The sequence below is a fragment of the Periophthalmus magnuspinnatus genome, chromosome 4 (genome assembly GCF_009829125.3).
Source record: "Periophthalmus magnuspinnatus isolate fPerMag1 chromosome 4, fPerMag1.2.pri, whole genome shotgun sequence".
In the NCBI taxonomy this organism is placed as follows: domain Eukaryota; kingdom Metazoa; phylum Chordata; class Actinopteri; order Gobiiformes; family Gobiidae; genus Periophthalmus; species Periophthalmus magnuspinnatus.
In genome coordinates, this window is record NC_047129.1 from 4,162,549 (window position 1) to 4,189,852 (window position 27,304).

Here is a 27,304-nt window from a genome sequence, read left to right on the forward strand (position 1 = left end):
AAACCAGCTGACAAAACCATTATTTTGTCAAATCAAAGTTTAATCTATCAGAAAATGTGTTCCTTGCTTTATTTTTATGTATTAACAGGGACAATGTACATTAATAAAAGTTTCTTTAAATACACCTGAATGAGCCTACATGGCTATTTTTGTCTGCTGTCCCTGTACAGATGTTAAAAAGTCACCCTAAAAACCAGAGGCAATACATACAAAAAAGACATTGTAAAAATATTTTCAAAACACAAAACAAGGCAAACATGGCATTACATCTCTACGATTCAGAGATAATTAAAAAGTATTACTGACAATGCTGACCTGTTTTGCTTATTAAAAAGCCACTTCCTCGGGTTCATTTAAATGTGTTTGAGTTCCACTCCTGTGCCACTATCACTGAGAGGGAGACCTACCCAAACACATGTCTCCTCAGTGGGTCAACACAGTCTCTGACTACTCCCTTGGTGTTTCGAACAGTAGCAGATCTTACATTTGCAGACTGACATTAAGCACAAGGTCATATATTTAATCATGTTTTTCCAATTTAAAAGTTTAAAATTTTTCTAGGACTGCACAGCGGTGGTATCATTATGGTTTTCAGCCAAGCACTTTTACAGTTTGTTTATGGAGGGACTCTGAAGTTTTGAACATTGTTGCATTTGCACTGAACCATGTAGTAAGGCGATATTTCATATGTTACAATATCATAGCATCTATGAAAACTTTAGCTGCTTGTATTGACAGTTGTGACATTATAAAGCAAATAATTTTAAAGACTCAGTTTACAGTACACTGACTTTATCTGTGTTTTAAATGTAATGTAATGTAAGTGCTGTTGAGCCAAACCCATAACTATTTATATTCAGTCACAACTTTGATCCTTTCCCATGCCTCGAGGATCTTAAGTTCACCATTAAGATTATTAGACTGAATAAAAAAAAAAAAAACACCACAACAGTTTTTGATACATTAAGTTGTAAGCAACGTTTTTCTAACCATGCTGTAACGTGGACCATTGATTGTGTCAGTTTGTTACAGACTTGCTCCAAGTTATTTCCATAAGTGTAAATGGCTGTATCATCTGCATACATTTGAGTGTACCGAAGACCGAAGGAAGATTGTTTATGTATAATGAAGATAATAAAGACCCCACTATTGAACCCGAGGGAACTCCTGCATTAAGACAGAGAGAGGGTTTGCAACCTATTCATGAAGTATGACTCAACCGATTTTAAAACCCTGGGTGAGAAATTAAAGCTATGCAGTTTCGTCAGTAGTACTTTATGATTTACATTGTCAAAGGCCTTTTTTAAAATCGAGAAATATAGCTCCAACAACCCCACCTCTTTCGAACAATGATTTTATGTTTTCAGTGAGGAAACAAGTTGCAGTGTGTTTAGCTTTAAAGCCAAACTGCATCTGATGAAGGGTGAATGCTGAGGTGTTAACATGACATATTATTATTCAGCTACAATTTTCTCAGTGAGCTTTTGCCCCTTAGACAGATTGCTAATTGGCTTATATTTACAAACAGGAAATGTATTACCACTTTTGAAAACAGGAATTTCAGCAGCAGACTTAACATACACTATGTGCAGAATTATTAGGCAAATAAGTATTTTGACCACATCATCCTTTTTATGCATGTTGTCGTACTCCAAGCTGTATAGGCTTGAAAGCCTACTACCAATTAAGTATATCAGCTGATGTGCATCTGGGTAAAGAGAAGGGGTGTGGTCTAATGACATCAACACCCTATATCAGGTGTGCATAATTATTAGGCAACTTCCTTTCCTTTTGCAAAATGGGTCAGAAGAGAGACTTGACGGACTCTGAAAAGTCTAAAATTGTGAGATGTCTTGCAGAAGGATACAGCAGCCTTGAAATTGCCAAACTTTTGAAGCGGGATCACAGAACAATCAAGCGTTTCATGGCAAATAGCCAACAGGGTCGCAAGAAGCACGTTGAAAAAAGAAGGCGCAAAGTAGCTTCCCAAGAATTGAGGAAAATCAAGCGTGAAGCTGCCAAGATGCCATTTGCCACCAGTTCTGCCATATTTCAGAGCTCCAACGTTACTGGAGTGTCAAAAAGCACAAGGTGTTCAATACTCAGGGACATGGCCAAGGTAAGGAAGGCTGAAAAACGACCATCACTGAACAAGAGACACAAGATAAAACGTCAAGACTGGGCCAAGAAATATCTCAAGACTGATTTTTCTAAGGTTTTATGGTCTGATGAAATGAGAGTGAGTCTTGATGGGCCAGATGGATGGGCCCGTGGCTGGATCAGTAAAGGGCAGAAAGCTCCACTCCAACTCAGACGCCAGCAAGGTGGAGGAGGGGTACTGGTATGGGCTGGTATCATCAAAGATGAGCTTGTGGGAGCTTTTCGGGTTGAGGATGGAGTCAAACTCAACTCCCAGTCCTACTGCCAGTTCCTGGAAGACACCTTTTTCAAGCAGTGGAACAAGTCGCCATCTTTCAAGAAAAACATGATTTTCATGCAGGACAATGCTCCATCACATGCCTCCAAATACTCCACAGCGTGGCTGGCCAGTAAAGGTCTAAAAGATGAAAAAATAATGACATGGCCCCCTTGTTCACCTGATCTGAACCCCATAGAGAACCTGTGGTCCCTCATGAAACATAAGATCTACAAGGAGGGAAAACAGTACACCTCTCTGAACAGTGTCTGGGAGGCTGTTATATAATTATATAATTTTGAGTTGTTATATTGGTTTTCCTGGCAAAAATAAATAAGTGAGATGGGTATATTTGCCTAATAATTCTGCACAGCAATAGTTACCTGCACACACAGATATCCTCCTAAGATAGCCAAAACTAAAAAAGCCCCACTCCAACTTCCAAAAATATTCAGCTTCGATATTTGTGAGTCTTTTGAAAATATTGAAAATATGAAATATTTTCTACGACAAAAACATTATAAAAGTAATATAAATCGGCATCTTATTTTTGCTTAACACTGACGCATAATTCAAAAGAGCCTAAGAGTTTATTTGTCCCTGAGCTATAGCTATGCTGCTTTACCTAATGCATTTTTATTAATCAAAATGTCATCACATATAAATGAACCTTTTGTATAACAAAGACCGGCCAACTTTTTTAGTTGGCCAGTCTTTGTTAAACTCAAAATCATGTTCCTCAAAATATTTCACAGAATTTGCAATATCCTGTGACAATTGTCCTTTTGACCTTTTGGAAATCATTGTGGAGCGTAAATGGGGTCAAGAAGTCAGTAGCTTTTGTATTGATTCATTTTTGATATTTTGACCTCCCTGGGTCACCTCAGCCAGAGGACGGGTGCAAGCTGGACAATTACATTTTAACAACCCCAATCCTCTACATACATGTCTTTGGGAGGTAGTAAGAGTAATATTGTGTAGAAGATATAAGATGGAGCTGAATACAATAAAGGATAATGTTTCAGTACAAGGTTGAAAAGGTTATTCTTAATATTGTTTTTGTTGGATGTACGCAACTTAGGAGTGGAGTTTACATTAGTTCAAATCTGACTATGTTTTGGCATTTTTTTAAAGATAAATCCAAATAAAAATTTTGATTGGTCCATATATGATTCATTTTTTTGGCAGCCAAGCCTTACGCTTGCTATTGCGTGTGTAATAAAGGTGAGGTGTATTACACAGTGTGCATACAGGTAAGGTATTAACTTGTGACCCTCCAGTTGGTGGCTGAATGCTCTGTCGCCTACACCACTGCTATGCCTATATATGTGTAATTACCAATAACAACAACATATTTACAACATACTATGTGTAAACATAAGCTAGTAACCTTAACTAAAAGCTGTTTATGTTTAGATGTGTATTGATTGTGTATTAAGTCAATTGTCCAATCATAACACAGAATAATCCATTCACAGGTAGCCGGAAACTACAACAAAAATTGGTTTCCAATAAACCCAAAAGAGTTCTCCATGTGTCCTCAGTATATGGCAATTAATGGCAGCCTAGGTTCAGTTGTGTTGTAGTGTTATTATATTTTTTAAACCAATAGGAGAATATGTTACAGTTATTACCTTTGGGCCTATAATGACACTTGGCACTTCAAGACACTTAAAGTGCTTTACCTCAAGGAACCACTCCATTCACACAAAGATTAAGTCTCTTGCCAAAGGACACATTGACAGTATTCATCTCGGGGTCAGTGTATCTGACTGCTCAACCATGTTTACGTCGAGAGCAAAAAAAAAAAAAAAGGTAAAAAAACTTAATTTCGCTATTTATATATTTTAGCATATGCATCAAGTTATTAAAGGTACAGTACTGTCATGATCCGCACCGTCCACTCCACGTTTTACCTCCTGTCCTGCTCCTTCCCTCCCTCATCTGCCGGAGCTGGGCTGACCTCCTGGCTCCTCCTGCGCGCACCTGCAGCTTATCAGTGCAATTACCTCCACCTGCTGCGGAGCATAAGAGAAGCTGGGGCCAGACACTCGGCGCAAGATCGTCTGCGTTTCCTCACCCTGTCTGTCCTGTCGTTGTCTGCGGGATCCTATGTGTGTCTTCGCCTCCTGTCCTGTCTTGGTCTCCGGCTTGTTTCCCGTCACCTGCCCTGGCTCCCACTTGCTGGATTACTCCTGCTCGGTCCTTCCTGTTCCCATGCCTTGTCCTGTCGTGCTCCGGCCCTGGATGTCTCCTGCCCGCTCTGGACTATGCCCGTCTGGTCTGCCTCCCACTACCTACGTCCCGTGTGTGGTAAATGAACTGTCTGAACTGTCTTTTGCACTATTGTAAATAAACACCGTAAATCTGCCCCGAGTCTGCACTCTTTGGTCCGCTTCACCCACCGTTACGACAAGTACGTAACTTTCTGGAGGTGGAACATCCCCTGCATGATTCCATGGATAGAAAAAGAAAGTTAAACCCATACTTCGGAACATTCTCCATGGAGATAGATATGTTTTATGGCAAACTAAGGAATATTCTAACCAAAGAAACAGCGTTTCCATGGAAACAAGCAGGCCACATAACAGCCATGTTTTTGGAGATGCAATTTTCATTGCATTAAATATAACCAAAATTAATTAATGAAAAAACATGCTTTTAATTTTGTTTATTTACTTTACAAAGTCAGCCCAAAAGGCTTAAAAGACAAATTACTGTTTCAGCGCACATTTGTTTTGTCCTCCCTCGGAGCTATGAGGGAGGTTTATGTGAACTCTTGGAGGCGTCACTTATTTTGCTAAAAAATGAAATGTCAGATTTATGGTATACAATTGTTACCTCTTTAGTGTGATAATAATCTTTATAGTTTTCTAGTCATTGTCCATGTATTTTAGCTCACAAAAGACTGCTGTAGAGTGAATTATGCACAATTGGGGTCTAATGGTAAATGTATATTTTTTTCACTGTTGTGATTGGTTGATTAAACTAAAGGGGGCAGTCTCTTAACTTATATAAGGGGAGTGGAAGAGGCTGTCCTCATATCTGAGGAAGGTCAGGCGGACCCAAACGTTGTGTGAATAAAAGTGAAACATGAGTGAGACAGTGTAAGGAAGTTTTCTTAACCTTTCTGAATCAAGTGCTTCTCCTCCTATGCACCTGCTGCCCAGTCAGGTGCACTGTTCCCTCTAAGCTGCGCGCGTGCACAATTGCGCACTGCTGACACGGTCTCCGCGCACAGAAAATCTGTGCTGCACAAAAAAAAAATCAAACCGGAGTTGAAAATAAATAATAAATTAATATGGGAACAGTTAAAATAGTTAATGGGTGAAGAACATAAAGAAAGGAAACCTATAGAACTCTCACTGCATGGAAATCATATAACCGCTCCCACAGATGTTGCTGCAGCATTTAACAACCATTTTATTGACTCTGTTGCAATTATCGCACAGAGCTTCTCTCAACCATTCATACCATTATACACAGCCCCAGTATCAGACCCTTGCCTAACCTTTGCTTGCGCATCGGAGCAAAATGTTAAAACCATAATTAAATCACTTAAGTCTTCATAATCTAAAGATATATTCGGGATCGACACAACAATGTTAAAAGATCTTACCTCTTCCTTAACCTGGCCCATTACAAAACTGATGAATCAGTCCATAAACCAAAATGAGTTCCCGAATGTGTGGAAATCAGCTATAGTCTCCCCAATTTTTAAATCAGGGGATCCACAATCTGTTTCTAACTACAGACCCATAAGTATTTTGCCAATCATGTCTAAAGTCCTCGAGAAATGGGTATCAGAACAGATCAGGTACCACCTTAATAATACTCACTATCTTCATCCGCTACAATTTGGATTCAGAACACTCAACAGAATCAGCTAACTGTTATTTTATTGAAAAACTTAAATTTCTACTTGACAATAACAGTTTTGTTGGTGCCATTTTCTTGGATTTAAAAAAAGCATTTGATACTGTCAACCATAAGATATTACTGTTCAAACTTTCTTCCTTTAACTTCTCTGATAATGCCATAAAATGGGTTGAAACATATCATTCCCATCGCTTACAAAGAGTTCAAATCAACAGTTATCAATCTGAACCACTCTGCTTATCAACTGGGGTGCCGCAGGGGTCAATCCTTGGCCCTCTTTTGTTCTGTATGTATATAAACGACCTACCAACTCTGTGCCCTGAAGTCAACATCCAAATGTATGCGGTTTGTTTGTTCAAGGATCCTCCAAAAACGAAGTTGCTATCAAACTTACAGATGCTATGATCAAAGTCTCCAAATGGTTGAATCAGTGTTGCCTTCAACTAAATGTGTCTAAAACAGTTGGCATGTACTTCACTAAAAGTGTCAACTCCACCACAAACCCTGACATATTTGTATCTGGTGAAAAACTACAATTGGTTGAAGAATATAAGTACCTTGGCATCGTAACTGATTCACATATTAATTTTAAGCCACATGTTAAACAAATCATCAAAAGGGTCAAATTCAATTTAACAAATTTCAGATTTATCCGAAATTCTATGTCCACCCAAGTAGTCAATATTTACATGCACTCCATGATTTTCTCGCACCTGACTTACTGCCTGACGAGCTTGTCCCAGGCCAACCATACCACACTCAGACCACTACAATCACTGTATAAACAGACACTCAAAGTTCTAGACAAAAAAACATGCCACTTCCATCACTGCAGCATCTTATCTAAATATAATATTTTAAGTTGGGAGAATCTGATTAGATTCACAGATGCCTGCTTTGTTTATAAAATCTTACATGGACTCGCCCCTCCACCACTCAATGACTTTGTTAGCTCAAGATCAAGCTCAAACCGCATCACTAGAGGAGCCTCAAGAGGAGACTGTCTGATCCCATTCAGAAAGACAGCATTTGGTCAATCAGCCTATTCTGTTAGAGCTTCTAAAGGGTGGAACAGCATCCCTACAATTATCAGGGAGAGCTCCACATACAGTTCCTTTAAGTCTCAATTTAAACGTTGGCTTTTAACAAATCAGACGTGTCAACACCAAACTCCTGCTGCTGCCATCTAGTGTTTGTCCTTTGCATGTGCTTCTCTGTAATTCTGCTTTAACAAATCTTTTATTGCCCCTTTGTTTATTTTCTTGTGCTTTTTTAACATAATCTTTTACTGTTATTAATTGCATGCTGTTCTTAATAACCTGTCTGTTTTAATTATTTTTCTTCGCTATGATTCACTTCTTAAGACTTAATGCTTTTCTACTTTTTAACCATGCTTGCAAATGTTTTTATAAGGCGCCATCTGTACATCATGGCAACCGACAACAGATGAAAACTAGCCTTTTGGCTAATTCTGGCATGTTAAACAGTTACTGTTGGTCAACATGCACTGTCCGCTATAAATAAATAAATAAATAAACACACAACAATTCATTCTGCGCTATTTTTCAATGTGAGTCAGTGAGTGTGACCGGGGACGAGCTGCTCCAGCCAATTATGTGATTCACACACGTATTTGCGCAGCTTATCAACGTCATTGACAGGCGTCCTCATGTGCCGCTACCAGTGTTTTAGCCGATGTGGCCAATGTGGACTGAAAACTCGCTAATGATGCTAAGTGTTTAACCCCTTAACGTTCCGACGGCCCGCCCTCGGGAAAAGATCCGCGCGTAAAATTACGGACGCGTAATTGCGGAATTTCACGAACTGTTTTGCAGCAGTTTTGCATTTTAAACATGACGAAATGGACAAAACAAAGGAAGTACGCGACCGAGGACACTGTGGATGTTTGTACAAGTTAAACTAACATCCCCCCCACGACCACCACCAATCATCACGCACACACCACTTGGGCGAAGTGTCTTGCCTAAGGACACAATGACAGAACTAAGGACACAATGACAGAACTAAGGACACAATGACAGAAGTTGGTCCGAGCGGGACTCGATCCTCCAACCTCTAACCACTGAGCCACTGTCACAGAATGACTGTCACACTGTCACATGTACAGTGTATTTTTAGTTTGCAGTGTGTGTTTGTTTACATTTTGAAGTGTGTGCGTTTGTTCACTGTTTGCAGTGTGTGGTTTGTAAATATATATTTATTTTGACCCATACCACTTGTTTTGAATATATTTTATATACAAATACATAATATATATTGTCTTTTGATATGGTATGTAAATGTACAGTAAAAGAGCAGCTTGGTGTGCAGATACAGATTCCTCTCAGTGTGTATTGGTCATTGAAATCTGTCACTAGTTTATGAGTTGTAAAAATCAAATGTCATATGCTGAACAAGAGTTAACGGACTGTCTCCCAGACCACAGTAGGACAATCTCACTCACTGCACAGTAAAAGCTTCACACAATGGCTTATACTCATAATACAAGTCAGAGCTTTATAATAAAAATGTTAAGTGTGTTTTCAGCATTGGAGTTTACAGTTGTCTTGGTTTGGTTGGAAGCTCATGTTTTGCCATAGTTAAAATATTTATAATTCATTCATTCAAATAGCATTAACATACTACACAGATCATGAGCAAGATTTTTGTCATTTTCATTGTATAAGTGGGCTAAAGCACTTAATTAAAAGTCTTATAACAGAAATATAAATGCGGTAATTTGATTCTTTTAATAAACCATTTAACTTGGATGGATGCGATGCCAACATGACCAAAGTGTGCACGTCTGATGTTGCTCACAGTGGTTTATGGGACCGCTCAGGGAGTTTGTGTGTTTGCTCAGACTCGTGAAAAATTAGAGGGAACATTGGTCAGTCTACACAGAAGTGTATTTGCTTTAACAGCATTGTACTTTTAGAAAATGGTCAACTGGGTTTATGTCCCTATGGCATATGGTTGTTTCAATATTATCGTTTAGCATGTTTTGTTTTTTTGGCAATATCATACTTCAAATTTCAGATCATTACAAGCCTGGATACTTAGTATAGGCACATTTTCTATGTTGTTAACACTACTTCTCCACACCTATGTTTTATTTAGAAAAAGCTGGTAATCTGCTTCAAAACATGCTCATTGCCATAGCTGCAGGGCATGTTTAACAACCTCTCTTGCCTCAACTCAAATGCAGTAAGCAGCTCTCTATGTCCTTGGTCCACCATCAAAAATGCTATTTATAACCTGCGCAGGCCAATATATATTACACATATTTGATCCCCGCATATTTTAATATAAAATCTGACATGAGGCTCGCTTAAAAGAATGTGCAGCAGTAAATATTGATTTTTGGATTTTGAATGTGGACTTGACCTTGAGGGGGCAGAAGGAGGCCAGCCCAACAGGGACTGGACCGAAACAGTACCCCCTGGAGACCGGACCAGAGAGGGAGAGGGGCAGAGTTCTGACATGGTTTATGAGGTTGTAATCTGCAGCCAAGAAGCTCTACCCAGATGAGAGGGATGGGTTGCTGTGCATTCTGAACTAGTGTTGGCATGATATCAGAATTTAAAACACAATCTTGATACTAAGGAATAAACTCAATACACTCAATATCAATTCTGATACCACATTGACCATAAAAATATAATGTCATTTTCAACATCAAACACAAGTACTTTCGTTTATGTTGCCATCTGGTCTTATCTGTGTAATCTCAGTCATCCAGGTAGGTTCCATAGCGGCCCATATGGGTATATTATCTATGTGGCCATTTTTTCAGTTTTCATTTTGACAACCCTATTTTGTACTAGTGTTTTCTTTATCCTCAGTGCAGTTTAAGAAGGTGAGGGAGTCCGTTTGTCCAAAACTATGTAAAAATATGTAATGACGAAAGGTGGGTAGTACTGAGTACTTACATTTACACAGTTACTTTTTCTTTGAGTTATATGGCTAGAGGTTCGATACCTGGTTACTATCATTATGTTCACCTAATGTGAACCTATGTGTGAATGCATTCATCACATTGTGGTGTGTATTTATCAGATTGTGAGGAATAAAGAATTCATATACAAACATTATGCGGTTATGCTTTTTATATGGTGACAAAAATAAGGTCGCAGTCCTTTTTTTATTAGATCAACAACAGGGTTTAAAGGTCAGATACAGGTAAAAATAGGTTTAGGTTATGATAAGTTTAAAAAAAAAGGATAACTATGGTTAAAGTTAAGTTAGTAAGTTAAGGCTGATTCATACCTGAAAGTCTGCACTAAGGTCCAGACTTAGAAGTTATAAAGCATTCTACCATTTGTCAATTGTTGTTGTGGTTGTGTACAGAGGGCATTCTCAGTTTTGGTGGCTCTGGGAATAGGACAACTTAACTCGCACCAATTGAGGGTGCATTTGATGATTTTAGGCTGTATTTTGGTAATGGTTTGCAGTTATTTTGTCTGGAAGCCCAACTTTTCTAATTTGGCATTTGATGAAACCAAGAGATCTATGCAGATTGAGCTCTGTCTTCCTCACACTAGCTCGTCTGTGTGTGATCGAACGCATGTTACTTTCTGGATTTGGACCAAAAGCCTGAACCTTTGCATACACCGTGACCAGGACTAGACCTTGGTCCGACCTGAGGACCTTGGTCCTAGACCTGAGACCACCACTTGTTCCTAGACCTTAGTCCTAGGCGTAAGAACACCACATTCCACCATGGTCCACGGGAACATTCAAACCTGGCCTTTGGACCAAACCAAACAGGAAAGTCCAAAAGTCCAGACCAAAGGTTGTAGTATGAAATCACCCTTAGTCTCCAGAAATGAATTTAAGTCAATGTAATGTCCCCAAAAGGGCTGGAAAGCCAATACGTGTGTGTGACTAGTGGTGAGAGAGGTCATGGCAAAGAATGCCAGCCATATTTCATTAGTGATACCCCTTGATACATACAGTATATGCACCATGAATTCCACATAAAAAATTTACATACCCCATCTCAGCTTAACCATAAAAGAAAACAATTTATGTATTCATGCACTGTTCTTTATTAAACGTTGGTATGCCCTGACCTTGACCATGGTGAGTAGGCCCGCTTGGTGGTGGGGTCCATAGGGATGGGATAATTACAGGAAAACATTTTATATTAACTACGATCTGTGTACACATGGATTTGGTTCTTCTCAAAAAGACTATCTAAATAAACAATTAGCTCTTCACTTTGAGTTGCCAGATCCTACAACTAAAACCAATTTTAACCCCAAAAGGTCTTTCTCTACAGCATGATGCTTCCTCAGTATATGACGTCACTCTGAAACCATTGCATATATTTGACGGTGTGAGCCACGGTTCCACCAATCCATATCATCATTGTGTCCTTAGACAAGACACTTCACATACCTTGCCTGTGTATTAAAATGCTGTGCGTGTGTGTGTGTGTGATTGGTGCTTTTCAGAGAGGCCTTTGGGGCAGATAGACAGCCATGTTTCATTACCCATTTAGAATATTAGGACTGTTGCCATAGTGATTAACAATGTAAAACTAAATATTTAATTAAAAGTCTTTTGAATAGGAAACAGATCTCAAAATATTGCAAGAAGCTAAAAACATGATTATGCACCACGTATTCCATATCTAAAATTTTACATGACCCCTCCCCATCCGCCTCCTCTTAAAAATGCTCCATGACAGATAATCGAGTTTCTGGGATAGTGTCAGACAGTTGGTTTCCCATGATTCTTAGTAACAATGTGCCCGATTGGATGGAAAAAGGTGACCCTGTCAGTAGCTTGTGTATTAGTTATATATACTGTATACATAAATGGACATACCTAACAAGCTAGCTGGCACTTTCCAAATAGGAAGTGATCATGGCCACACTTCCGGCTCCATCAACTCTGGCTCCAATTCACTTTACATTGAAAAACTGTCATCTCTCTCTGTAACTGCTGCTCTTAGGCTTGTCATTTTGATCTTAACATTTGTGTATTGACCTGCTCTACATGATCTTGCTATTTTGGTATTTATTGACAAATCAGGCGCCTTCTTTCCCCGAGGTCACTTCTGCTAGCATTAGCAATAGGTTTGATTGACTTCATTGCTAAGAGCTTCTCTGTGCTAAACCAGCAGTATGGGCAGAAAGTGGCATTACCTTCAACAACCTCACTCTGGATTGGCTCTTTGGTTGCTATGATACTCGCGGTCGGAATTCCAAATATGGAACTCAGCTCCAAATTCACCCCTATAACTGCTAGCCTCGATGAGCTTCATTTGACTGAAGGTGAATGCTGTGGGTGGTTTTCTTATTTAACAGCTTTCACCATACAGTGCATGATAGTGTTGTTGCAATACTAAAATTTCAAACCCGATTTCGATACTAAAGCATAGACTCGATACTCATTATTTGGGGCAACAGTGGTGCACCTGTGGATTTCATCCTCAAAAGGTAATATCCTTTTTTGAACATATTGCTAGGCATATAATTAACACAAAGATATTTCAATACCTTAATGTGTTCTTGGGCAATGTGTATTGTTCCTATTTGAATTTTTATAGCAACAGGTCTGTTCCACAGCAGAGGAAATGGCATAGCAGGTAAAATATGGTCATAAGGTTATTAACAGTAACTATAACTAACAGCAAAAATACATATGGCTTAATTGGCATGTAACTGGCACAAATTTGGCTCTCATGTTTACTGTATAGCTGTAGAATAGAATGGTAATAATGAGCTTTCTGTAAATCACTGCTGATCTCGGCTTTATATGTGTATGAATGAATGAATCTATGTTATTATTGTGTCTTGCATACAAAAAGTGTAATTCAGAATTTTCCTATGTATATACTCTTAATATTTGTTCTGTAACAACAGGAGCCTACTGCCTCTCCCAGACCAACCAGTAGTGCAGACCAATCAACAAGTGGTCAAAGTGCTCCCTTAATGGTAGGAAAATGTTATTGTTTGTTGTATACAAATCTTTAATGGCAGTCACCACATTCATGTCATGCCACATTCATATTTCAGGTCCCAACTGCTGCTCCATTGGAGCACTCCAGAGGTGATGCTACACCTGCCACACCAAGTCCTTCAAAAAGGGCAAAATTGACTGTGTCTTCGGTAAATATGTATGGATGTTATGAATTTTATAATGGTTGTATTAATGCTTGTCTTTGTCTCAGTTTGAAAGATCCAGATTCGGGGGAAAGCACGTGGAGAGTGCAAAACCAAATTTAAATCTTGTAAGGAAACGTGAGGTAAATGAAACAATTACGCTGAAATAACAGACTTCATATAAACAATTCAAATTTTATTTAACTACTCATTTGACCTTGTATTTATAGACTACATCAACACCTCCACCTGCTGGTTTAAATACCATCTCCAAATCACAGCCTGCAGTGGAGGAGCCTTTTTTTCTTGCTCCTCCCAAAGAACCTCAAAGGCCAGTGGAGGCACACTCTTTAGAAGGGAACGTGGTAAAACGCATTTTACTTAGTAAGTGTTTGATTTGTCATTTTAATAGTTTTTGACTATTCCTTCTCTATATTTACAGAACCCTTTTCAGCCAGAGCAGGCTGCTACGCTTTCACTCCTGTGGCCACAGGAGGATCACCAGTGGGTGTCCTCTGCATTATTTAGACTAGGTGCCAGTGGCAAGCTGGAGCTCCAGGACCATCTCCAGTTGTGGTTTACACCCCCTCAGCCATCTCTTATATACCACCAGCCACCAACATCAGCCAGGTTCTTTGCTCATCCGTTACTGTCAGTACTGTCAGTAGTAGCCAGTTTTTATATGCCACTGCTCATGCCACCTCAGACCACAGCACCAGGCAACGTGATGCCACTGCACCAGACTCTCTCCATCTCCACACCACAATTTGAGAGCACTCCCACTGATCCTCCCCAAACACAAGACACACCACAAAAACGCAAGTACACAAGGACAGTCACCTCCAACAAATGCACCAAGTGCGGAGAACCCCGCACCACAGACACCGGCCACAGCCAGTTTAAAGGGAGAATTTACTGCCCCAACAGGGAGACACTAACTAAGGAGCGAGCGATGAGAAAATGACAATATAACATTACTTTTTTTTTTTTTTTTTTTGTATATAAAGGTACTCTGCCTTTTGTAAATATTTGTAAATATTTTGTAAATATTTTTGGAATATGTAGTAAGTAGGAGTTTTGTGATTAAACACTGTAGTCTATAATAATAATGAATACTTATAATTTGTTGAGCATGTACATAGGTTGTAAGTATGTATATAATATATTTTGTACATACTTTTATAATACATATTTTCTGTTATCTTTTATAATAAATATTTCTTGTTTTCTGTTTTATTTTGAGGAATAAAAATTCCCAAATTTCTCAACTTTCAATACTGTGTTTTTGCTTTTTCTTTTGATTGGGTGATGGGTGATAAATATACTAAATGAAGTCAAACAAACACATGATAGATATTATTATATACTATATTATTTTAAATACACAGTTACTATATAATGTGATCTAATATTACTGACGTACTATGAGGATCACCAACTCTAGTGGACTGACTGGACAAGTCATAAATCACAAAGTTCATCTGGGGGGCATGCACCTGCTGTGGCTGTTCACTTCATCCTCCAGCATCTGGACTCCCCGGGAACCTACGCCAGGATCCTGTTTGTGGACTTCAGCTCTGCATTCAACACCATCCTCCCTGCTCTGCTCCAGGACAAGCTCGCTCAGCTCAACGTGCCTGACTCCACCTGCAGGTGGATCACTGACTTCCTAACGGACAGGAGACAGCGCGTGTGGCTGGGGAAGAATGTCTCGGACACTCGGACTATCAGCACAGGATCTCCACAGGGCTGTGTACTTTCTCCCCTGCTCTTCTCCCTGTACACCAACTGCTGCACCTCCAGCCACGACTCCGTCAAACTGGTTAAGTTTGCGGATGACACCACCCTCATTGGACTCATCTCGGACGGCGATGAGTCTGCCTACAGGAGGGAGGTGGACCGGCTGGTGTCCTGGTGCAGCAGCAACAACCTGGAGCTCAACGCCCAGAAGACAGTGGAGATGATTGTGGACTTCAGGAAAGTCACAGCCCCCCTGCCTCCCCTCACCCTGACGGACTCCCCCATCACCACTGTGGACTCTTTCCGCTTCCTGGGCACCTGCATCACCCAGGATCTCAAGTGGGAGCCGACCATCAGCTCCCTCATCAAGAAAGCCCAGCAGAGGATGTTCCACCTGTGGCAGCTGAGGAAACTCAAGCTGCCAGTCCAGATGATGATGCAGTTTTACACTTCCATCATTGAGTCCATCCTCACCTCCTCCATCACTGTGTGGTTCGCTGGGGCCACTGCCAGGGACAGACAGAGACTGCAGCGCATTGTGTGCTCTGCTGAGAAGGTGATTGGCTGCAGCCTTCCATCTATACAGGACCTGTACGTCTCCAGGACTCGGGGGCGAGCAGGCCGTATAGCAGCTGACACTTCTCACCCTGGACATGGACTATTTGAGCCACTTCCCTCTGGCAGGAGGCTACGGTCCATTGGGACCAGAGCCTCTCGCCATAAGAACAGTTTCTTCCCCTCTGCTGTTTGTCTCATGAACACTTTATAATATTTGCACAAAACTGGACACTTTATAATACCGGTCACTTTAATAAGCCACTTTGCACTGTTGTTCTGATGCTGCTGTTGTATATTTTTTCTCCCTTTAAGTATTTCATTTGATTTTTTAAGCATATCTTTTTAACTTTGTGCATGCCCTTATTTGTATTTGTATTTATTCAGTGTGTTTATGTTGCACTTTTTTCACCGAAGCAAGTTCCTAGTTTGTGAACTGTGTTCACAGACTATGGCAATAAAAGTCTTCTGATTCTGATTCTGTGGACAAACAAACAATTTGACCCAAGCCTGGCAGATTTACAGCTCCTTCTAACATCTGCTTAATTAGCTTGTTTGTGTAAACACATTTTGATATAATAGTGATTATTTTTTGTGTAGTAATTAACATGGTATACAAATTAATTGAATACATAGTGGTCTGAGTCTTTGCCATAGTTATCATGTTTAATCCATTGTTTTTCAATAAAGGTATATTACATATTATATTACTACTAATGCTACTAATATTGCACAAAACATTTGACAAATTCAAATGAATAACCCTGTTGGCAACGTACAATAAAGTCGTAGGCCATTGTGTTGAATACATCCATAGAGGTACTTGGTAGAGGTTCGGACTCGAACTCGGGTTTTTTCCTCCCCCCTTCTCCCCCTCATCTCCTTCCCCATCTTATGCAGACAATTGTTCCCCAGCTTTAGCTCAGTTGGTAGAGTGTTTGTCCACTGATCCGGAGGTTGGTGGTTCAAATCCTGCTCTTGACACTATACACTGTTCCTTGTTGTAAAGCACTTTGAGTGCCTTGAAGGTAGAAAAGCGCTATAGAAAAATGTGACCATTTACTGATTATGATACTGCGATGATAATAAAAATAAAAAAAATTCAACATTAAATAATAGTACTCTTTTTGATTTAGTCTTATATCGTCTATAGTGATCCATGGGCATATTCTAGTTCTTGAGCTGTATCAGAACAAGTATAAGGACACAGATCATTCTAAAGCTCCTCAGAAAAGGTTAATTTCTGTCCTATGAATGTGACTTTTTTAGTATTGATACCTGCTCAAATGAGTGTCTAGCTTTGATACTAGTTATATGACTCGTATCTAATTTCTGATACTTTTGACAAGCCAAAAGCATGATCTACTGATTTTGACAAGAATACATTAAAATCAGATACAGGCCCTTTTTCTCTATTAAACGTTGGTATGCCCTGACCTTGACTACGGTGAGCAGGCCCTCGTTGGTGGTGGGGTCCGTGGGGATGGAGAAGCGTCCAGTGGGGTCTCCGGCGATGATGCGGTACACTGCACTCCAGGCAGTGGTGTGCGGCTGGTCCTTATCTGTGACAGTCAGGTTAGCCACGATCACATTCACGCGGTTCTCGTGCACCTCGCCAAAGAACTGGAACAAAGAAAGGCAAATCAATAAAGGTGGGTGGTATTATGTCTGTGAGATAATATGAGTGTTGTTATTGATCTAAAAAAAAAAAATCATATCAAAAGTCTACAATAACTAAACTAACTAAAGCCGAAAAACAACTGATATAAGTGCACTTTCATAGCTGAACCCCAACCAAGATATTTATATAGAATTTTTTTTCACTCTTTCCCACCAAAAATAAGTAAAAACAGTCAAAGGTTCCTTTTCCTCCTGTTTCTTATAGATGTGTCTATAAAGTTAAATATGTATAAATATATTAATAGGCTACTTTAAAAATGATATCACAACCATAGACAAATAAACCGGCACATGGCACACATTCTATATTTCAAGGAAAAACAGGAAAACAAGATAATAATAGAGAATGTTAAAACTGGAAATGTGTTAGCTTTTGTCAAAGGGATATCCCATAAAGCTTTGCAATGTGATCACAATGTATTTTTAGCAACTATGAAAAGAGCTATTGGCCATGATGAAATTTGTGTCTTTCAAAACCGTTCCACTTTTCAGAATTTTGATAATTTTACAATTCAATGAAAGATCATTTTTCCTACGCCAACTCAGTAATTACATTCAAGAATAAATAGATACAATCTATGTAATTTGTTATTTGTAATGCATTTTTAGAGTAGACATAAGGTTAAATACTATTCCCCGTTTTCAGTTGTAGTGCTTTGTTTGTGCTCATACCGTGTCCGTAGTGAACTCTGGAGGGTTGTCGTTGACGTCAGTGATCTTTATGACTGTGGTGGCTGTATTGGAGAGTCCATACGTGGGGTTTCCCTCCATGTCTGTGGCCTGGATGATCAGCATGTACTGGGTCACTTTCTGTGGAGCAAAATTATCATCACTTAGTTTGTATTTTTATATGAAGCGGGGCAAAGAGTTTGGATAGACATTAGACCCACTGTCAGAGTCTCAAAGTTATAGTGGTGAGGAAATCCTATCGACCTGAATGCATATCCGACCCATAAACCCTTGGCCATTCATTTAGACATATTGCGCTTTTGTCTGCTATAAAGTTATAATCAATGACACCCATGATTCATTATGTTATAATTTGGATCACAATATTATAAAACAACTTCATAAAAGAATCAAGTCCACTGACATCCTGGTTGAAAAATTACAGAGCCCAATGGGAGCGCCGCATACTGTTCGTCCCTCCAATAAACTGTAGATCATGCTAGTGAGTACCGTCTTTTCCGGACTATACGTCACTCCAGAGTTTAAGTCTCACCAGCAAAAAATGCGTAATTAAATAATAATAATTAAAGCCTAAAAACAACAAGTTTACTCTCTCTCTAAATCACTAAATCAACTGAATTCACTTCTGAAAACTCTGCCTGCTCTGGAAGTAGATGAAGAGCCGCTTCCGCGTGGCTGTTATACTGGTACACAAGTCTGCAGTGCCCTCGTGCAGTTGTCAGTGTGACAATAAAGAAGATATGAAATTCTATACTTGAATAATTTCACATATAAGTCGCATCTGAGTATAAGTTGCACCCCGGACAAACTATGAAAAAAAGTGCAACTTTTAGTCCAGAAAATATGGTAGTTGTTTTTCCATTTGTACCAAACTACGTGACACTGCCAAATCCTACGTGTATCACAAGTGTAGAGCAGTGGGAGTGCACCAATGATGATGAAAATGGGGGTAGATCAAAGCAATGACATCTTGAATACAGATATAAAGTTTACTCTAAGCTCTAAATACAACTTCGAGTGGGTGAATGAAAAGAGAGAGAGAGAAAAAAAAAGTATAATATGGTAAAAAGCCCGTAGTCAATTTTGCATAATTTAATAAAAATGCATTGCCATGTGTTTTAAGTCGAACTTTTCCAGTCTGGATTTAAGAAAAAGCATTGTTTTCTCTCAAATAGTTGACTAGTAGCGGGTGAGTGGTGGGTCTTAAAGTAGAATATCCATTCAAAAGCACTTTTGTCCGTCATAGTGCTATGGCTGCTGTAACCCGCTGTTATTGTGATCTTGCATCAAAGAGTTTAGTTAACTTTTGGGATAATTGTACTTTTTTTTGAGTAAATCTTTAAACCTACACTTGTTATAGAGTATACTTCTAGCCATGTGATTGTAATTAGTTACATTTTAATGCATAGAAGTTAAAGAGTACTGTACAAGTCCCAATTGTAATAATCCATGGCTGTCTTATTGATGTATCTCTACAAATTCACATAACACCATTGCATTAGTATATACATATACACATACATATACTCAGAGTATATGTATATATACAGTGGCTTGCAAAAGTATTCATCCCCCTGGAATTTTTTCATATATTGTCACATCACAACCACAAATTTAAATACATTTTCATAGCATTTTATGTGAATGAGCAACACAAAATGGCAAACAAATGTGAAGTGGAAGGAAATATTTTACAAGATTTCCAAAAAAAAAACAAAAACAAAAAAAAACTTAAAAGTGCCGCGTGCAACACTATTCAGCCTCCTTTTTCTTGAATGTAACCAATTGCTTTGAGAAGTTGTTTGATGATTTTGGAAAGATTGAATGTTGACCTAATGACTAAAAAGAGTCCACCTGTGTGTGTAATCTTGTCTCAGTATAAATGTAGCTATGGTGTGAAGGCCACAGAAGTTTGTTAAGAGAGTGTTGGGGTGCAAACCACAAAATAAAGTCAAAGGAGTACACCAAACAGGTCAGAGAAAAAGTTGTGGTGAAGTTTAAAGTGGGGCTTGGATCTAAAAGATTTCCCAAGCATTGAACATCTCAAGGAGCACTGTTCAATCCATCATCCAGAAATGGAAAGAGTATGGCACAACTGCAAACCTACCCAGACATGGTCGTCCACCAAAACTTACAGAACGAATAAGAAGAGCACTCATCAGAGATGCAGCCAGGAGGCCCATGGTGAGTCTAGAAGAGCTGCAGAGATCCACAGCTCAGGTGGAGGAATCTGTGCACTTCACAAATCTGGTATTTATGGAAGAGTGGCAAGAAGAAAGCCATTGTTGAAAACCATCCATAAGAAGTCTCATTTAGAGTTTGCTAGAAGTCATTTGGAGGAGACAGCAAACAGAAGGTGCTCTGGTCTGATGAGACCAAAATTGAACTTTCTGGCCTAAAAGCAAAAGCATCACTCTGAACACACCGTTCCTCACAGTCAAACACGGTGGTGTCAGCATCATGCTGTGGGGGTGCTTTTCTTGAGCTGGAACAGGGAACCTTGTCAGAATTGATTGGAAGATGGATGGAGCGAAATACAGGGAAATCTTGGAAGAAAACCTGTTGGAGTCTGCAAAAGACTTGAGACTGGGGCGGAGGTTCACCTTCCAGCAGGACAACGATCCTTAAAATAAAGCCAAAGTGACAATGGAATGGTTTAAAGCTAAACATATGTGTTAGAATGGCCCAGTCAAAGTCAAATCAAATTGAAAATCTGTGGCAAGATCTGAACACTGCAGTTCACAAACCGTCTCCATCAAATCTGACAGAGCTTGAACTGTTTTGCCAAGAATAATGGGCAAGAATTTCATTCTGTAGGTGTGTAAATCTGGTGGAGACATACTCCAAAAGACTTGCAGATGTAATTGCAGAAAAAGACAGTTCGACAAAGTATTGACTTAGGGGGGGCTGAATACTTTTACATGCTGTACTTTTCATTTTATTTTATTTATTTTTTATCTGGAAATGATTTATAATTTTCTTTTTTCTTCACACTTATGTATCATTTTGTGTTGTTTATTCACATAAAATCCAAATTAAAACTATTTAAATTTGTGGTTGTGACATGACAAAATTTGAAAAAGTTCCAGGGGGATGAATAGTTTTGCAAGCCACTGTAAGTATAACAGTGTGACTCAAACACGCTTCTAAAATTGTGTTAAAAGTAACTAGTATTTTGTGCAGTATTTTTCTTGCATACTTTTTATTGTACTTTTATGTACAATTTTGCTGCAACTTATAATTGAGTACATTGTTAGCCATGTAACTGTTCTTCAACTGTTTCCAATACTCTTTCCACCACTGCATAATATTACAGGCATGGTGGGTAAGGTATATTGCACAATGTCAGTATGCATTAGTGGTAGCTAAATAACTTAACATTTCATCTATCACGACTTTAAATAAACAGTATCTTGACATTGATACAATGGTTTCAGAGGCTGATGATAACTGTTTACTGGTTTGATCCAAAACATGTCTTATTCCATGTACATTTTACACTGGCAGGGCCCTGTTTGAAGAGTGGAGCAGATATTGGTTTGCACACAACAGCTGACAGCAGTTTTCAATTAGAGTGTCCCTGAGAGGAGCAAGTGTAAATGTTTCAGTGGAGCTGAGCCAGACCAGGCTGAAGCGTGCCAAAAGCTGACAGGTGAAAAAAAAGCACTTGCTCACAACACCACAGCGAATAAACAAGCTAAATATACGGATGGCATTACATACAATAGCATACTGCTTCTTTGAGGACAATCTACAAGAAGTGAAATAAACTACTGGGGGCTCTTGAGATTATGTTTATGTTCCTAGTCATTGTTTGACAATTTTATAGTAATGATAATAATGCCTTACACTTGTAATGCACCTCTCAAAGCGTCATTGTTCATTCACTCCACACTCTGTGAAGGTAAGCTACTATTGTAGACAGATGGAAGTGAGGCTGCCAATCTGCACCACTGGCCCTTTACTAGGCTACTATGTGGGTGAAGTGTCTTGCCTAAGGACACAACAGCAGAACTTGGCCTGAGCGGGAATCGATCCCTTGACCTTCGAATCTAAATCTAAGTGTGAGAGTATAAAGTGTGGATACCTGTAAGACCAATCACAGTTCCTCATAAGTCTAGGCCCCAGCCCTCCTCCCCCCTTTTTAATAGTAGGCTCAGTCCTAAATAATTAGGCCTGAGCTCCTATAGGGCGTAGGGCATATTGCTTTCGCAATGATGAGTGTATGGGCGAAGCCCAGCGCAACTTCATCTGAAGTCGCCCCCTGCCCTGACTCCAGTATCCTAGCAAATATGCATATCCCGTATATTTGTTCTTACTAACATGTCATGTAAAAAAAAAAAAAAAGTATGTCATTGTAATTTTATCAGATATATTGTTACTGCTAAAAAAATATTATTTTTTAATAGGTCAAAGGCCCCACAGGGCATAGGGCCTATTGCTTCTGCAACGATGAGTGCATGGGCGCTTCCAGTGTCTTTTCACTTTTTGTTTATTTTATTGCATCTTAGAGCTATACTTGTCACTAGAGACAAGCGGTGCGTTAGCGCCACCCTTAGGGAGTGCCAGGTCGCCTAAGTGTGAAGCGCGGCCCGAATGAATGAAATCCAAATTATTTGACACAATATTATGTACTGTCCAACATATGGAGGAAGAATAACGTGAAGCTGTTTTGGGATTCATGTCAGCTACTAACTAACTAACTAAATATTCCTGAAATAATTCTATCTTCCAAAACTGGTTCTTAGAATTCAACTATCCACTAACAAAAATACCCATCAACCTGCCCCTATTGGCTAGCTCCTCCTTAGTAAAATGTCAGACCACTACGTCATCTAGACACTGCCAAAATCCCCTTCTGTTACACCCCCTCCATCACAGCAGAGCAAGCTGTTTCTATGAGAAAAAAACAGGAATTCCTTTAATTTCGTATCTGCAAACTCACTGTATGGGCCTATGTAGTTGACCAAAAATTAACATCTTAAAGTTTTATATCTGTTAAAAGTGATAGCTGTAACATGCGGGATGTACTTGTTTTAAATGAGAAATGCAATCACAGCTGAATATTCAAGGCCATTAGTTGTCATATACCATATAGAGAGCCCAAAAGTCAGATCGGGCGACCATAACAGGTTGCCGATGTCTGATGTTGTCAGATCTAGTAAGCTCAGCAAAGCTGGGCCTGGTTAGTACTTGGAAGGGAGGCTGCTGAGAATATCCGGTGCTACAGTGTGGCAGCAGTGGCTTTAGTGCATACTGTTGTTGTGTCCTTAGGCAAGACACATCCACCTTTCCTTGTATCAGCAGTATATCCATTTGAGTTCGCCAATTAATCACCCAGAACAAAAATAGCTATTCATTGACTAAAATTTGACAAAAACTAAAAGAATCCTTTTGATAAAATAATGATTCATCAAAAAAGATTATGAAGACTAAATAAAAATGTGTTCTCAAAATAAACACTACTAGCAATAAAGACTATTAGTATCAATGGGCTGTGTTTTCATTGACTCTCTCACCTCTCTGTCCAGGCCTGCAGCCACAGTGATGATGTCGCCCGTGCGGTTGTTGATAGTAAACATGTTGGAGGAGGGGCTCTGAGGACTCTGGGACAGAATCTTGTACCGAAGCATCCCATTGGCCATTTTAGGGTCATCTTTGTCCACCGCCGTCACTGTCATCACAAAGGAACCTAGGGAAGGGAGAGTACAGGTGTGAATGGCTGAAAAGTATTATTAGGAATTATTTATCAAAACCTTGACAAGACCAAAAAAATAAATTAGTCTGAAAACATTTAGAAATAAAATTTAAACTGGTAACAATGTAACCAGAAAATTATTGAATTAAATGTCTTTAAATTTAAGGACTGTATGAGCTTCTCTCATTACTTCAAATGATTAATGGTGGGTCTAGACTGCAAGTTGAGTGTGATTAACATGGGTCCTGGATGTCTTATGCCTCATTTAGACCAATCCTGTCATGTCAGGAGTGTGTCTCCCATACGGCCATTTCACACATTCCAATTTACATTGTGCACATGCATCAGGGATGAGCCTGGGTATTGTAAAATATGCTTTAACGCATTCAGGGTATTTTATATATGACTACATGTTTAATAGATAACACTGCAATGAAACGCAGTTGTTCATGTCCATCTCTGTTTTTGGTCTACCAGAAACAAGGAAATGAAAGGTTCTGTCTTGATACAATAAGATGTCTTTGAATTTTTTTATTTTCCAGTTTTTATCTTCTGTGTGGCTATAAATAGCTGGTACAAAAGCATTCATACCGCTGCAGCATCTGTCAAAAATAGAGATGCAGACAGATCAGAGATGTGACGCAGTGGTGTAAAACATCTCATGTAATTTTAACACATTCTAATTGTTACGGCAGATGTACAGGTATCGGATCGGAAATGTGATGGAGTTGATGTAAATGAGGTGGTAGAGTGTTTAAAGTAAACACATCCTGTTACAATTTCTGCAGCGTCTGAGCTAGAGATAAGAACCACATAAAGAAAATGAAGTACATGCTTAACTATTTAGATAAAAAACAAGAAACTAACGAAACAAACATTAGTAAAAGTGACTAGAACTAGTGGAGACTAGAAACTGAACTAATTTTAAACACCTTTTAAATAAAAGTGGGCTTTGAAAATGTTGGTTAAAAAGTATTACTAGGAAATATTTGACAAAACCTTGACATGACCAAACACATTAATTAGAAAACTTGGAGAGAAACTAAATAAAAACAGCATACCAGGTTTGGAGCCCTCAGGCACAGACCCGTTGAAGATGTTGTGGGTGAACTCTGGCCTGTTGTCATTTTGGTCGATGACGTTGATGACAATGTCGATTGGATTTTCCACTTGGTTCCCATTTAGATCCAACAGCATGAGCACGCAACTGTCAACAGAATGTACAATACATTTCATTACATTATGAAATTCATGATAAATAGATACAAATTCAACCAAGAGAGGCATAACATAGATCCTGTGTGGTTTTATGAAAAATGTCTGCACTATGGGAATTCTCGAAAGTGTGAGGTCACGTAAACAAACTGAGGATAGGGTTTATGATGAATAACTTTTTTAAGTAATTTGAAAAATGTGAACGTTCTGAAATTGGTTTATAATTTGAAAATAACTGATTAACTGCCTTGGGGACTCCTCAAATTGTTGGATTGTATAATAGCCAATCACAATAAAGCTTTCTCTGATTCACAACGTTAACACGTCTTTTGATTTGGTAGACCTTCAAATCAAACTAATACAATCCTGTCTTGTAATAATGATTGCAGATATGGCTAGTGGAGTTCTAAATTATAAAAGTTGAAAATGACAGAAACATTTGAGTGAAAAATTAAAAGTGCGAGACATTTGGTTCGCTGAGGTCCATGGCCCGATTTGACCCTGTCTGCAGCAGAGACAGGAGCATTCAGCCCAAGCAGGTCAGATCTGTGGAAATGCAACCAAGCTCACAGCAAGAATACATGTATTTTAAGGTATTATGAGCAATATAAACACCTATAATTGAATATTTATGTTCAATTTATCTATGTTTAATGATATACTGTGGGACATTCCTGGCAAAGCAATAACATCTCCTTGACAATAACCAGGGGACAGACATCTACAAGTGTGCACCTTTAAGTGTTTGCTCACTGACACAAAGGTTCAATCCCTGTTCCCACCAGTACAAGGTGCTGTTGTGTCATTTGGAGACATATTATTTCATTCTAGTGTATATCAACAAGGATGTAATGTTTATCGCTATTGACACAGTGGGACAAGTAGTGAATATTACTCCACTTATTTCTGCATGAGAAAAGCTTAATCTTAAAATTTTTTGAAAATAGCAATTCATAATGAAAATAATTTGGAAGTACTGAAAGCTGCACTATGGAACTTTTGGGAGAAGAAGGTCAGTCAAATGTTTCCATGGAGATGTTTTTGCTTTTTATAGCAGGATATATATCTTGGATTCATTAAATTGCATGGGGTTTTATAAAAACAAAAAAAACAAACAAAAAAAAACAAACAAACAAACAAAAAACAATGTGTAACACCATACTGTGAATGGAACATTCAGGTAAAGCATTAATATCTCACATAACTTGAATAGTACATAATACGAAAAAATAAATAAACAAAATAAAATCATGGCTTAACTTGTAATTTATAACATGTTTATAACAGATTAAGTATAGGTAATCCATAGAATGAATTTGTTAAAAAGCAATATTAAAAAAATTATGCACATCTCTTGATTCCCTCCTCTTATCCATCCCAGTGACCCCAAACTGCATCTTCCAGAATGCAGCTGGAATATGAGATTGATGTAAGTGGTGGTGGTCAATGCAGCTGCCTGGAGCTATGGATCGCTCCAATAAGTCCTGGCTTTAGGGCCCATGTATCAGCGCTACTGTCCCCTTAACATCCTTATGCATAAACATCACAACCCAGCGCTCCATCCAAATCATGAATATTCAAACTTATGCAAATGAGAACGTTATGACATCATTTCAATACAGTAAGCAAAGGATTTTTTTTTTTTTTTTTTTTTTTTTTTTATCCAGTAGGGAAATCTGTGCTTTGCCTGTGACACTTGGAAATCAAACTTCAGATCTTCTTGCTGTGAGTTGAGAGTGCTGCCAGGAGGTGGGTAGTACTCAGTTACTTTAATACAATTTTATTTTCTGGAATAGTTTTGTCTCTGCTCTCCCTTCTCCAGGTTCCAATTACTTCAAATTATAATATCAGATGTTCAGTACTGAATGTCAAGTCTATTTATTAGTGTCAAAATTGATTTTGAACCTTTAGTATTGTGACAGCACTATTCTGCCTTAATCAGCTGTATATAAAAGAGGATGTAGTTGAAGGCAGCTTACTAAATTAATTTAAATATGCAGACTGTAGAGGAGTGGGAAGTGAACTATGCTTGGAGGTAACAGCTGTTGTGATATTTGCTAATTAAAAAAAAAAAAAAAGGGTAAACAACCACCACTTCGCTGAATGAACTAATAACAAAAGGTGTGCCAAGATCTTATGTCAGAATATGTTTTATGCTCACTCACTTTGGTTAATTAGTGAAAATGGACTTTAATGGTAAAAATTAGGAGCAAGTTGATCAAACACAATTGCATGCTTAAGCAAGGAGAGACTCTGTACAACGTCTGGTAGCTGGAAAGTAAATACACCACCTGTTCCTCTAACCACATTTGGTAA

The 27,304-nt window shown here is 38.8% G+C and overlaps 1 protein-coding gene across 1 annotated transcript in view; it reads right to left on the reverse strand.

Annotated features, from left to right (window-relative positions):
* The window catches only part of LOC117394124 (cadherin-2-like), a 106,117-nt gene that overhangs the window by 68,887 nt on the left and 9,926 nt on the right, over positions 1-27,304 (reverse strand). Inside the window, 5 exon segments of the mRNA XM_055221333.1 lie at positions 17,143-17,328; positions 18,058-18,195; positions 23,595-23,767; positions 24,835-24,961; positions 24,963-24,980. Coding sequence (XP_055077308.1) covers positions 17,143-17,328; positions 18,058-18,195; positions 23,595-23,767; positions 24,835-24,961; positions 24,963-24,980 — 642 coding nt within the window.